Below are 14,464 nucleotides of genomic sequence, written 5' to 3' on the forward strand. Positions count from 1 at the left end.
GAGCCCCAGCCGGAGCCTGAGTCAGAGCTGGACCTGGAGCCAGAACCAGAGCCCCAGCCCCAGCCCCAGCCCCAGCCAGAGCCCCAGCCGGAGCCCCAGCCGGAGCCCCAGCCGGAGCCCCAGCCGGAGCCCCAGCCTGAACCTGAGCCAGAGCCGGAGCTGGAACCAGAGCCTCAGTCCCAACTGGAGCCTCAACCTAGTGGAAAAAAGTTTCCAGCAAAAGAAACAGAACTCACTGCTGATTGCATGACTGAACGCCCGGGTGGGAAACTGACAAGAGCTTCTCGAATCCTTAACACCATCCTGAACAACTACGACCATAAACTGCGCCTCAGCATTGGAGGTAAGTTAATGGAAAAAAAAAAACAAAACCTCGTCTCCTTAAGGAAAAGCAGGTCTTATACATAGTTGCAGGCAATGAGTATGGATTACCACATGCACACTGGAACAACTGCTGCGGATCCACCAGGTAAGACACAATGGCTCCTCTAGGTTAAGAATGTCATGGACTTTGATCAACACTTTCCCATTCTTTTCCCCTCAGTTTTTCCAATTCCAAAAATAAGTTGAATGATTTGAAGATATATGCCTAGCCCTTGTAGTCCATGAGCTGGGACTTTCCATAGAAGAACAAAGGAAATAGGATTGGCCCTCTTCCCTCCTTTGACGACTCCCTATTTGATGTCATACCTCTATGTAACATTTACCCTGTACTATGTCTATGTCTTACAGAGAAGCCTACTGTGGTCACTGTTGAAGTCTTTGTCAACAGCCTCGGGCCTATTTCCATCCTGGACATGGTGAGTACAGAGTTTTGATGCAGATTTTCCTAGATTGGACACCAAAGGTGCCACTTACTTGCTTTCTGCTGTTTGTGTTACTAATACAACAGGTAGGGTATTGTTGTTGTTTGGGAGTTCAGGTGGGGATTTTTAACCATAATTAACTTGAAAATTTTTAACCACAATTAACTTGAAAACATGAATGGAAAAGGTAAGTCTTTTGATGCCTGAAGAGGACCTTTGGGATTTTGACACTAATCTTCAGTTTTTCATTCAAAATAAAACAATAAAACAACTGTAAATATCACAATGGAATGCCTGTCTTTGTCTGATTATTGGATGAACTTAAATCTATAGTTGACATTTCTTGCTGTACACCTATCTCCATAATTTTGTCTTAGTCCTATTGTCTCCCTCCCTTTCCTGTTATCTATATGATCCCCAATTTACTTTCATCATCTTCCACCTGAAATATGCAAATATTTTCCTGCCCAGTCATACTGAACAAGCTTCCTCAGTAATGTGCCTCTTGTATTTATAGTTCAAACCCATTATCTAGCAGGCTATGACTCTGTTCCTTTTCATCCCATTAAAGTCCACAGACTATAACCACAGTATAATATGCACATTCTAAGACAACATTGTACCTCAGAGCTCACCTTTGTGCAAGTTTGAGATGCCATTGATCTACTTTTTCACTCATTCAGGGTCCAGCTCACATAGCATCTTGTTCAAGGGAACTTCTCTGACTCACATAGTAACTAATTGCTCCTGTTGTACACCATGCCCCTCTCTGGGCACTCACATTTTTCTGGATTTCATGTAGTTTACCTTCCCTAGTATATTTCATGGTAATTAATTGTTTTATTAGTCTCACTCTCTCTGTTATCGAATCCTTGATGCTTAGAACATAGTATATGGTAGCTCAAAAATGAATTACAAAAGATGCTCTGCAAAATTCAGATGTGCAGTATTTGATAAAGAAAGTTTGTGATAATCAGTTCTGTAATAGCAGTAGACTTGGCTTTACATCCTTAATGACACCTAATAATCACCATATACCCCAGAGCTCAGCAGCTGATGTTGAGATGAGTGGTTCTGATGGACTCAGAGGTAAGTAACCTTGATGGAAATCAAGCTGTGTACATTGACTGGGTAAAAGTCTGGCTCACAGTGTTTTTGTAGGTGTATTCTATGCTCTTTCTCTTTATTATGCCATTCTAAATTCTAGCAAACTGACTGGTTCCTTCACTAATAAGCTGCCCACTTTCACCTACTTAGTGTTGGCTAAATTTAATAGGCTAATAAGTAGAAGAGATCACATACATCGATAAATACAGCAAATGATCCTAAGTTACTTGGCTCTGGATGAGTATTCTGGATGAGTGTCCTATAGAATCTAAAGGCAGTGCAAAATTTCTCAGGCAATTTGTGTAGGTCATAATTTGGGGTAACTCATTTTAATCCCTTGCAAGAATCCTTGTGGCAACAGACCATTAGCCCCACTTATAATACATAAATGCACATCTCCCCTTGTTCAACACCTATTAATCCTGCTAGCACCAGTCTCACCTGAACTTCTAGGTGTACTTACACCCAACTAGCCCTAAGTATTCAATCTAACCATCCAGAAGTCATTCAATTTGATATCAGACACAGATCTATTTCACTATGGGAACAAGAATGTGACTTAATTAACCAATATGTTGGTATTTTTTTAACCTAACAAAGCCTTATACATAATCTCCCCCAAGAAGTTTCAGCTTCTATACAATTCCATATCATTTAATGAAGCAAAGGGTGAGGCACCGTTCTTGTTTAGCCTGTTTTCCTCTAATTCATTTGCTGAGGAGAACATATGTGTATACCACATAGCCACAGATATGGCAATGTCATGGGATAGATTATCTCTGTTCTTCGTGGCAGCCAAGTCTTCTTTTCTGACATCAACATTTGAAGCACTTGATGGTCTCAGCAAGGTTTCTTGGTTAAAGAGGTAGCAACCCAGTAGTGGAGTTGGTTAACTGGGTATTTGGTGCCAGTCACTTGGCCAGGTAGACTAGTAGAGAGAAACCTAAAACCATTGTCTATACATTGTAACCAAATGTTTCTAATCATTCCTTTGCTTAACTCTGAAAATACCCAGTCTGACCTTAAAAGGAGTGACCAGTCTAGATAAAACTTCCTGGTCACAACATTCCCAGTTGCTAATGCTGGCTCTTACTATGGTAATTATCGAAGGTGATTCTAATTAATCCAGTTCTGAAATGCCACATTTCTATTTCAGCTAGAGTAAAAGAGATCTGTCTCTAGTTACCTGTCAAACTTAATTGGAAACCATTAGTTATACATCGATGTATGAAGAATTTATAATTGGTATCTTCTTAAACAGCAGTTAAATACTTGTTTTGAACATTGTATAGCAGACCTACAGCATGGCTGGAGGAAGGGAAGATTTCTCATCAACCACCATACAGTTCATGTGCTGAGATATGAATGAGACTTTGTCAGCAACTGGGAAGATGCAAATTCTTTGAAGGCTCTTTGTGAGGATACATGGGGTAGGACAGGACAAAACATGACAGGACAGGGCTGGACAGGATCAGGAGCTCTGCCATTAACTTCTGGCTTTTCAAGTTCATTTTGGTAAACACTTTGCCCTTTACTTTCTTTTCTGGCTACCAGCGGTTTGATGGCTGCTTCTGGCACCTATTGCCTCAGTCCAGTAAAGGCCAGCTGGGATTTTTGTTCCTTCTCAGAGGGTGTTAATATCCTTTAGGGTCTAGGTTTCTATGACTAGTGTCTCATTCATGATGGACAAATATTCTTTTTTTTTAATTTGAGGCAGGGTCTCACACTGTAGCCCAGGCTGACTTTGATTCATTCTAGCCCAGGTATAACTTGAACTTTTAATTCTCCTGCCTTAGCTTCCCAAGTATCTAAGATTATAGGCTTGGGTCATGAGGCCCATCTGATACTTATTTTTGGAACAAGTGAAGGCAATGCCAGGGTAAGGTCAGGGTAAAAGTACTCTGAGTGGCAGCACTAGTGTGGCACCACTGGCTGTGTGATTTTGGACGTCTCTCTCCAAGTCTCAGTTTACCTACTTCTAAAATAAATTAGACAATCAGCCTTTAATTGAGCATAGCTCTGGTACTTGCTTCAAACTGATTACAATTGTATTGCTATCTGTGTATTGCCCTACAAGCATCAGCCACATGAACTTGCTTCTTGTGCTTCCTATTAAACATCCTTCTTGATGTTTAACAGTTTATGGGATCCATAATACATACAGACCACATAATCATGGAGCTATCTATTCATGTGCACACACTCCTCAGAGGTTATGGGCACTTATTTGAAAGGAAATTTAAAACAAAACACAAACAATTCTCCTTGTTAAAAAAAACATGACAATAGATAGACATTTCTCTTGTGAATCAAATCATTTCATTTTAAAATATAATTCTGGTGAATGAATGATTGGGGTTAATTAATAGCTGTGCTCCATGAATAAAAGCTAGAAGGGAACCTTTCTTTTGTACAATGAGTTGTGTGTACTTATACAGTTCTGAGTACTTTTGAGCTGGGATTTTTGATTTGCAGTGTAGGGGCGAAAGTGTGTTGACCTAGTAAGAGTAGCACCACTGTCCTATGTAATTGTAACATGAGTTTAGCCGTCTGATGATCCACATAGGCCAGGGGTTTATTGATGAATGCAATGTGCTACCTATTTGAGAATATTATTTTCTTTACAGAACACAACAATGGAAATTTTCTGGACCTAAACATATGTTGCTTTCCTCTTTGTATCCTAGATAGATGCAAGCCTAAGGATATGTCAATAATATGAGGCCTTTGCCTATTGCTAGAGAGGAGAGGCCACAATGTCAGCTATAGAAGGCAGCAGAGCTATTTGAGGGAACTTCCCAGAAAAATGAGGCAGAATACTTACAAGTTTAAGATGATCCCTGGCTTTGTAATAAGATCCCATATCAAACAACAAAAGAAAACAAAACAAAAATGGTGAAATGTCACTTTGATGACTGATTCTCCAGAACAGGATTTAGACTTGCTTTGAATTCTTCTGCAAGGCAGAAAGGAGTTTGCTATGAGAAAGTAGGGAACTGATTTACAGCAACCCTTTCTACAGCTCTGAGCTGTAAAGAATAGTATTGCTCACTACATACTATGGGCATTTGGCACCCTTAGTTGTGCCAATCAAGCAGGATGTGATTGATTTCTTGGATGTGGTAATATCTGAGTCCCCTTCAGTACTGACACTAAAAGAAATGTGTTACAAAGAAGGTGCTTCACCCTTCTTCAGCTTCTTGGGCCAATGTCCCACTAATTCTACCAGGCTGTCTTCAGGTTTCTATGTTAAGTAGTGACAAACACCACATTTGCATGTGACTGTCTCTTGTCTACTTAGCCCCAAGTATATGGTTTTCTGTCCCTTCCCACCAGGAATATTCCATTGACATCATCTTCTACCAAACCTGGTATGATGAGCATCTTCGTTACAATGACACCTTTGAGACCCTTATTCTGCATGCCAGCGTGGTGAGCCAGTTGTGGATCCCGGATACCTATTTTAGGAATTCTAAGAGGACCCAAGAGTATGATATCACCATACCCAACCAGATGGCTCTCATCCACAAGGATGGAAAGGTGTTGTACTCAGTTAGGTATGTCAAGCCTTTAGTGTCTCACCTTCTAAGACTCTCTCACTCTTCTAGAAAATTTTAGCTAGGGGCTCCTAAGTAGATATATCATTCTGAATAATATTTCTAAAACCCTGTGCAGCTTTTCTAAACTAGGGATTCAACCTCCTCCTATGCAGATACAGACATTGAGATCTTAAATAAAAGATGCTGCTTATAGACACATGCCAATTGTTTTGGTAATCATGGGAGCTGTTCTTTGCCACACAGTCTAGAAGGTAGGTGCTAGAATGACTTTATTAGCTGGACAATTCCATCTCATGTGGGCATAATATATAAAGACATATCCACAGTGGCAGAATCGTCCAGGCACAGAAGAAATACATCAGTATGAAAAGTATTCAGGACTAGGCTACATAACTTGAATCCCTGGAAGGAGATGTTTGTGTCAGCAATATGGGATATGGAGGTAGTAGAAAGTAGCATAGGACTAGAGCACTGGATTGAACACGAAAGAAAAATCAATCCAGGCTGGCCCATGTACTTCTTTAATGATGTAGCTAGTAGTCAGATTTTAGAAGTTCTTCTTCCTCTCTTTGTATCACTCCTTTGGGCTTTTTGTCTTAAATTCTACTGATGCCACTCGTTAGAGGTGATACCCTGGTCAATGTTGAGTAAATACCTAAGTGTGCAGAGCCAGCCTAATGAGGCTCCTTTCTCCCTTCCAGGATGACCATTGATGCAAGATGCTCACTCTACATGCTCAATTTTCCAATGGATTCTCACTCTTGCCCTCTGTCTTTCTCTAGCTGTGAGTACCTTCTTAGGTTTCTGGGGATCCAGAGATACGCTGGGCCCCTCTTTTGCTCATCTTTCCCTTTTACATTTTCCTGCTTCTGCTTTTTTCCTGTGATGGTGACAAAGTTGCTATAAGCCTCCATTTTCCATCCTCACACCTTTTCCTACCAGCAATGCTGTGTGTGCATTACTTTGGCTTTATGTTGAATTCTTCCCTCACCCTTGCTCTACCTTAAGCTAGTCACCTGCTTCTGAAGTGTATCTGAAGTACGCCTGCTCCTCTCCATCTTTGCCTTGATGCAGGGCTTTAAACATCTTTTGCTTGGACTTCTGCAACATCTTCACATTGAAACAGAACGTGTCCTAAGCTAAATCCATTGTCTCTTCCCAACTCCTGCCTCCAAAGCAAATGTGTCACTTCTGTGTCGCCTCATTGAAGGGTGCCATCATTCACTCAGTTGCCCAAGCCAAGAACTCTGACACTCCCCTCACTGACCTCCTACATCTACTCAGTCCACACATCCTGTTGATGTTCCCTACAAATCTTTATTGATCTCACCTCTATCTCTGCATTCTGACTGTTACCTTTCATTCCCTATTCCAAATCTGTTCTTAGCTGGCATGGATCAATTTTAAAATCCTTAAAATGAACCTCAAAGCCCTTCATGACATGACCCCTGCTGCTTCCTGCTACACAACCCATCTGTGAAATAGTCTCTTTAAATTTTGCTGTTTCCACGTTCACCTTTCTGTGCTTCCCTTTCACCAGCTTCAACCTCAACTGTATAGAAAATGTTTATTTTCAAAACTTAAAGTGAATGCCCCATGCTCTAGGAAGTCTTTTCTGAATGTGTCCCCAAGTGATCTTTTCCTTCGTTGCCAATTGTTCCATGGGTAGAGATTTTTCAGAGCAACCCCAAAACTCACAGCTCTACATGGCCTTATTCAGTGAAATGTGAATGCTGGAGAATAGGTTCATACCTTACTCATCATTGCATTCCAAGCCCAGGGCAAATGTACTTATTGAACACACTTCGACAACTAGGCCAAAGGCAGGATCTCAAAGCTGGTGAAGCCAAAGTCAAAAGTCCATAACATGGTTCAAGCTAACAGCATGCTTGTGGGGCCCTCAACTGGGCTTCCCAGTTTCATTCACTCCTCTTTTCCACATTGATTTCCAGTTACCTATGATGACCATGAAATGATCTACAAGTGGGAGAATTTCAAGCTCGAAATCAATGTGAAGAACACTTGGAAGCTATTGGAGTTTGATTTTACAGGAGTGAACAACAAAACTGAAATCATCTCCACCCCATTTGGTAGGTGTGCAGTGGGAGCTAGAGCTGAGGGAATAGTGCCAGTAACTGGAATTGGCTATTTGTACAAATGCTATGTGAAGAGCTCATGGAAATACTGTCAAGGATATTGCTTCTCTCTCATATATGCTAAGCAAACTGTTTGCAGAGGAAACTGAGACTTCATAGCTATGTCTCAGTCTCATCTGCAAAGAAGTAAGTGCTTTGCCAAGCCCCTTGAATGGTGGGGTAAGTAGATATATTTTTTGTAACCTTCAGTACATTCACCTATCTTTTGGTTTTAGATCCTTTGTATTCAATGTCTTTGTTATATCACTGACTTACTTAGACAAAATTTGAGAGGGTTCCTTTTGTGATTTCTCCAAACCCTGAGCCAAGTCAAGCTGGTTGAGTGGGAAGGAAGATCCACCCTAGCAGGAGGTAGAAGTGGAAGCTAGAGTAATAATGGTAGCTAGTGGGGGTTGGGTCTGCAGGTAGTTATTCAGCTGCAATGGCTGATACAGTAACATTATCTTAAAGGAGCAACTATGAAATGCACATATGTTCACCAAAGGCTTTATAGTGGAATCAACATTAAACATATATATAAAAATTTTTTCTGATCTTGTTCCTGATAATGACAATAGGGGCAGATTCTGGGTCTCTTAACTTGTAGCTCCGAATAGATGTGAGCCTCTTTGCTTGTATTCCTAGGTGACCTGAATGAGGAGCCAAGGAGTCTTCCCAGGTTAGCTCTGACAGCAACCCTGAACCTTCTTCACATGTACTGACAAGAATATGGATGGAGCAGGTCACCCAGCCCACCTTTTATCATCTATTTTGCTTTGCTTCTGTGTGATGATGACATAAAAAAAATCCACTATTGCTCCTGTTGGTCACTGGGTGAGGAGCAACTTATGCTCACCTGACTGAAGCTTTGCTTACACAGTACTAGGCAGGGGATGGATGCTGCTTCTCCTTTTCCTGGGGCTCTGAGAAAGCTACTTTGCTTGCTTTGGCTTGGGATTCTTGCTCTTCTACTAGATAACTGTGGACCTGACTCTTAGTATTTCAGTTTGTCCAGATAGGTGGTGCCCTATCATCAGAACTGGCAGAAGAGACAAGGCCCAGGGGCTTTCAAGTCACTAGTGGTTCCGTTTAGTAGATGGTTTATGCATTGTTTCAAAATGGTGCCCTAGTGACTACAAAGCCCCAGAGCCAGCATCATCAGTGAAGCAATGACAGTAGGTAAGCAACATCTCTTTCTATGGAGAAAGAAATAGGTCTTCTTTTTCTTTGGCTAGAGACTACTTATTCCGAACCATAGTGTCTACACTGTCAGAGTTATTTTTGAGTCAGATCCCAACTCTTCCAGTTTGACACCAGGGCAGTTCTTTCTAGCTAGATCATACATGTACTCATTTTTCAGGGTTTTGAATGCAGCAGTGCCCTGCAACTTGGGCCACCTTGGACCTTAGAGCAGAGTTTCTGCTTCAGGAGTTTCTCAGAAAGTGAAGCCTTGTCTGTAGCAAGTGAACTATCCTTCACTGATGGCTGTTGAACCTCTGAGGAAATCTTGCCATCATCAAGAGGCCAATGTCTTGTGAGGATATTATTTTCTTCCCTAGTTCTTCCCATCAGCAAATTCTTCTTGCTCATCTAAAATGGGATTTTCTAGAACATTTGCCCATCAGATCTAGTTCTTTTCCACTATAACTACCTGGTTTATATTAACTGAAGCCAATGCTTCCAAAAGTCAAATGTAAAGATCTAAGGTTAACATTAGAGCATGCACTTGTATTCTATTGGGACTCAGTTTCCCAATTCCTTTTCTTCTCTTGTTCTTCAATACCTTAAGTTCACTAGTCCTCTGGACAGTCTTTTAATTGTATCTTTTTGGCATTGCATCCCCCAACTATGATATGGACAACACAGGTAAGAGCTAAAGTCATCTTTAATCCATTTTGTTTTGGTTTAGCTTTTCAATCCTAGAATACCTCTCTTCCATTGATAGTGCTTCTTCACTCATCAGAATGAAGGAAGGACATGTTAGTATCCTTCTCTTGTCAAATTTCTAGCTTTTAATAAATAAGAAAGTTTCTTCTTTAATCAGAACGAATAAATTTAAAGAATGAAAAACCCAACAGCACAATACATCTTGTAACAAACATATTAAAGAAGTTTTTAATCACAGTCAAGACTTTAGGATAGATGGACTAATAATTTGGTTATTCTGGCTAGTAGCATAGCATGGTCCCTGGTGTTAAAGTATTAAATCTAGTGTTAAAGATACTACTCTCCAGGCAGGAAGTTTCCTACTGACCATAAGCCATTTATTTGCCTTTCTCTGAAGAACCCGAGAAGCTTTGTTCCTCCAAGTGGAAGGGGGAAAGGTTGCTCTCAATCTGTACTGGCCCACTCAGACTTGCCAGGCAGGTGGTCTGTTTTCTGTACAATCTACAATTAGTAGACAGTTAGTGTTTGTGTCTGCTTTCCAAGGTTATTTTGACTATGCGTATCAAAAGTCACTAAGCACCATCGCTTTCCATGTTATTCCAGGCTTGGTTGGTTAAGAGCTAAGCTGAAGGCTTTATATGAGTCCTTCTTAGAAGGGGCTTGAAGGTCCATTTAATTTAAAGTCACAGGTGACTGTTGCATCACAGAACTGGAAATTGAGGGCTTAGCTCTACAGAAAAAAGCCCATAATTGAGTCAATTTAATGTTTAATGGCATATAGAGAGTAAAAGTGTTCCTCTGGGCAAACTAAGCATGGAGTCATAGTATTATAAAGAGCATTAGGAGCAGCATTAGGAACAGAATATGCAGCTAGTTTGATCAACTTCTGAAAGATCCATTGCTATCTGGAATAAGTATAAGAGAAGACAATTATGTCCAAGTGAATGTGAAGGCCTATGCTGCCTTCTGACTGAATATTCTGCAGACCTAACATCTAATGGTTGACTGAAAAATTCATATTCACCTAATTCTTCTATTTTCCTAGAACACTGAATTTAGGTTGAGGAGTAATAGATTAAGAACAGGGAGTCCAGGATTTACTTACCAGGATACATATATGTGGTATCTAAACTGAGTTCAATTAGTTTGGGGTAAGGCATTCATGTTGTATGTATGCATATATATGAGTCAAATCCAGTTAGGTCTTAGAATTAGAATACATAATGTAGACTTTATGATGTAGCTCATATATAGCAGAATATATCATATTTGGCTAACCCAAGTAGGTATGCTGTGAGGGATAGAAGTGAAGATAATGCTGTGATATCACAAACTATAAATTGCATTTCTGTAGGTTGGAAGGTCTCAGCTAGGCATCAGCTATTAGGTCTTGATACCAAGAACGTAAATGTTGTGGGGTTGTTTTCTGTTTGTTTGTTTGGTTGGTTCGTTGGTTTTGTTTTTTAACTTTTCTCTCACTACTGATACTCTGGGAAAAATGGATTTTGGGAGACTGAATCAATGAACTGAAAGTGGGTTTATTAATACTCTTGTGCTGGCTTATCTCTCAACTGGCCATGGGTCTTACAGTAAATCTCATTTCTGAGCTTCTACTGAGCTGTACTGAAATAATGTGTCTTTATTCTAGAACTCTGGAAGGTTGCCCATGAGCTGGACAGTGGGATCCACGATATATGAACCATGCTGGACATCAGGCCAGTACTGTAATGCAGTGGTATATTTGATGTCTTTCAGGTGACTTCATGGTCATGACATTCTTCTTCAATGTGAGCAGGCGGTTTGGCTTTGTTGTCTTTCAAAACTATGTCCCTTCTTCTGTCACCACAGGACTTCTGTCCTGGGTCTCCTTCTGGATCAAGATAGAAGCTGCTGCTGCCAGGGCCTCAGTAGGTAAGAAAGTATGGTGACCTTAAACATGGGCATATGTCATAGATTAGTGTTGACCAAGGGAAATATTTGCCTTCTCCTGTTGTCCTACAGCATGGTCAGAGCTTAAGTTCACCTTCCCTCCTTGCTTTTGTAGGGGTGAGTTCTGTGCTCACCATGGCCACGCTGGGCACCTTTTCTCATAAGAATTTCCCTCGAGTCTCCTATCTCACAGCTTTGGACTTCTATATTGCAATTTGTTTCGTCTTGTGCTTCTGTACTCTACTAGAGTTCACTGTGCTCAACTTTCTGACCTACAATAATATTAAACAACAGACTTCTCCAAGGCTCTACCAAGTAAGAACCAGGTGTTGGTATGGGAAATAAAACTTTAGACTGAAGATAAGAGGTTTATTGCGTGTGGGTGGCTAGCTTTCCAAGTGATGAGAAGTTCCCTGGAGTTATAGAGGAAATAAACCTGTCGTGATGGTGGGAATCCCAGAGGGACTAGAACTGGTGTGGAAAGTATGGTTTCTAGGAAATTCTAGACAACCTTTCCTCTTGACTCACATTTCCTTGACCATTTCTTTCTCTTTTTTTCTCTCTGTCTATTTCAGCTTCCAACCAATAGCCGTGCTAATGCACGTACTCGTGCTCGTGCACGAACTCGAGCTCGTGCTCGTGCCCGTGCACACCAGCAGCAGGAAGTGTTTGTGTGTGAGATTGTCACTTATGAGGAAAATGCTGAAGAGGGGTATCTGTGGTCTCCAAGATCAAGAAGACCTCAGTGTCCCTGGAGGCGGTGTGGCAGAAGCTATGTGTGCTTCAGGGTTCTCAGGAAGTATTTCTGCATGGCTCCTGGTTGTGAGGGCAGCAACTGGCAGCGGGGTCGCATCTGCATCCATGTTTATCGCCTGGATAACTACTCGCGGGTACTTTTCCCCATTACATTCTTCTTCTTTAATGTGCTCTACTGGCTGATCTGCCTTAACTTGTAGGCTCCAGCCAGGAGCTCATGGGGCAACAACCTCAGTTCCCCACAAGGTCCTAAGCCCCTTTGCCAAGGGAGTTGGGAGACAATAGCAACAGCAGCAAACCTGAGGAGTTTGTCTCTGCTGGTCCTCCTTCTGTTGGCCCCTTCACTCAATCTTCTCAACAGCACTTCTCAAGTAACATCCCACCTCTCTATTCTTCAATGAGTATCCATGATGTTCAGTGTGCCCACATTTGGGCAGATAAGCTATTTTTCAGTTGTGTTTACAGCTACTGTTTTTCCCCAGGAGGCCATGGTTCCATTTGTGGTGCTAAAGGGCCCAGCTCAGGCTCAGCCCCAGAATTCACAGAGCGACAGTATAGCAGAAGGAGGGTCCTCATTCTTAAGTCTTTAAGTCAGACTATTTGATTTTTTCCCTGCCCTCTCTTCCTCTACACACACACACACACACACACACACACACACACACACACACCACTATCTGTAGGAGGAAAGGAGCCAGCAAGTGGGCCGATTTGGGAAAGTAACCCGTCTCTGCTGCTGTGCCATCTCCTTCCCCCCACCCCCGCTTCCATCTGCACTACCAATTCAGTTCCCTTCATCTAATGGGTATCTATTCTTGTGTGCAATGTTTGTAATTTCCCCTGCTTTGTATGCCTCCTTCTTCCTCTTTCTTGATTCTTGTGATTCTTTCTGTAACTTCCCCAGTGACTTTCCCAGCCCTGATCCAGGTGCTAGGCGTTGTGTCTCTCAGGGGCCAAGAAACCAAGAATACTCTGTTGAGCAGCTGTTATTGACTACTGCTGACTGCTGCTCACCTCAGGCACAGTCTAATTGTTTGATTGCTTCCTTGGCCCCTGGACCCATAAGCCAGTCCACTGCCATCCCTGGGGCACTCACACAATTTCAACCAATTGAACTCCCTTAAATTTGTATAACATTTTCCCTTTGGCAAAGTATTTTGACAAAACGTTTCTATTTGGAATCTTGTATAGCCCTGTGACACCTTTGGGCACAGGTTGTCATAATGCAGTGGCAACCTTGAGAAACAGATTTCTATGGGACTGTGGATCTTTCTGGAAGCCAATCTGGAGCCCCCTGTTACCTATTAAAGTACATGGCAGGGCTAGGCAGCTCTGGTCACCATGACTCAATCTTATTTATCTTACTGGCACCCCAGTGGGAAAGACTAGAGTGACAGGATCCCCTCAGCATGGGCTTGCCCCATAACTAGGCCTGAGGTGCTCAGATTGTTCCACAGATTGAACTCCTGCCTCTAGTAACCCCTTGAGATGAATTTGTATATGCCCCAATGCTTGTATATGCTGAATAGAATCAGTGTCTGTATATTATGGGGGTGGGTGGGATTGGGAAATCCATCTGCTTTTAGTCACCATCATCTGTAAAGGGAAAATATATGAATAAAAGTATCAGCAAGCATTCAACGTGTGGCTGTTTTCCCTTCACTCCCCATGCGTCTTGTTTAAAATTAAATATATTCTTTGACAATCTCACATACCACACAATATAATCGGATCATGGTCACTACCTGGAGCCTCTTTACCTCCCTTCCACTCTTGCCAAGCCTACTCTTCCCAACAATTCTCCTACCCACATTTTATGTGTATGTGTAATATTTTCTGGTTAGCTGATTCTGTGACTCCTTAAATAACAAGGGTTGCTTGGCATGAACATGTCCTCTGGAGTGTGGAAGACTCCCCAGTAACTACATAGATGAAAAACATGAATCCCTGCTGCCCTTAGCAGCAGTATTAAACACTCAATAGTTCCCTGGGAAGAGGCAGGATCCCAGGAGCCCTTCCTTCACCCATGAAGAATGTTGACAGATCCAATTTTGTGCCAAGCCCACTATAGGTGTTCTCAGATGTTGGGAGTTCATGTTATAGGCAGAAGCCAGCATTTCACAGCACTCATCCATCATTTGGCTCTCCACCTATCAGACTTGTACCAAGTACCCTTCTCTCATTAGTAGGGATGAAAGGGACAAAAGCACCAGAATGTTTGACCTGCCTCCATCCCCTCAATGTTCCTTTCATAGTGCTTTTCATTCTAGATCCTACCCAGATG

General features: G+C 41.8%; 1 protein-coding gene across 1 annotated transcript in view; it reads left to right on the plus strand.

Moving 5' to 3' along the window:
• The window catches only part of Gabre (gamma-aminobutyric acid type A receptor epsilon subunit), a 17,222-nt gene extending 4,842 nt beyond the window's left edge, over positions 1-12,380 (plus strand). The window contains exons 3-10 of the mRNA XM_028787988.1: positions 201-343; positions 733-800; positions 5,250-5,470; positions 6,175-6,257; positions 7,426-7,563; positions 11,251-11,406; positions 11,540-11,739; positions 12,000-12,380. Of these exons, the coding sequence (XP_028643821.1) occupies positions 201-343; positions 733-800; positions 5,250-5,470; positions 6,175-6,257; positions 7,426-7,563; positions 11,251-11,406; positions 11,540-11,739; positions 12,000-12,380 (1,390 nt within the window). The remainder of the gene's footprint in view (positions 1-200; positions 344-732; positions 801-5,249; positions 5,471-6,174; positions 6,258-7,425; positions 7,564-11,250; positions 11,407-11,539; positions 11,740-11,999) is intronic.
• Positions 12,381-14,464: the final 2,084 nt, after the last annotated feature.

Source organism: Grammomys surdaster, unplaced genomic scaffold (assembly GCF_004785775.1).
Source record: "Grammomys surdaster isolate TR1022 unplaced genomic scaffold, NIH_TR_1.0 125690, whole genome shotgun sequence".
NCBI lineage: Eukaryota > Metazoa > Chordata > Mammalia > Rodentia > Muridae > Grammomys > Grammomys surdaster.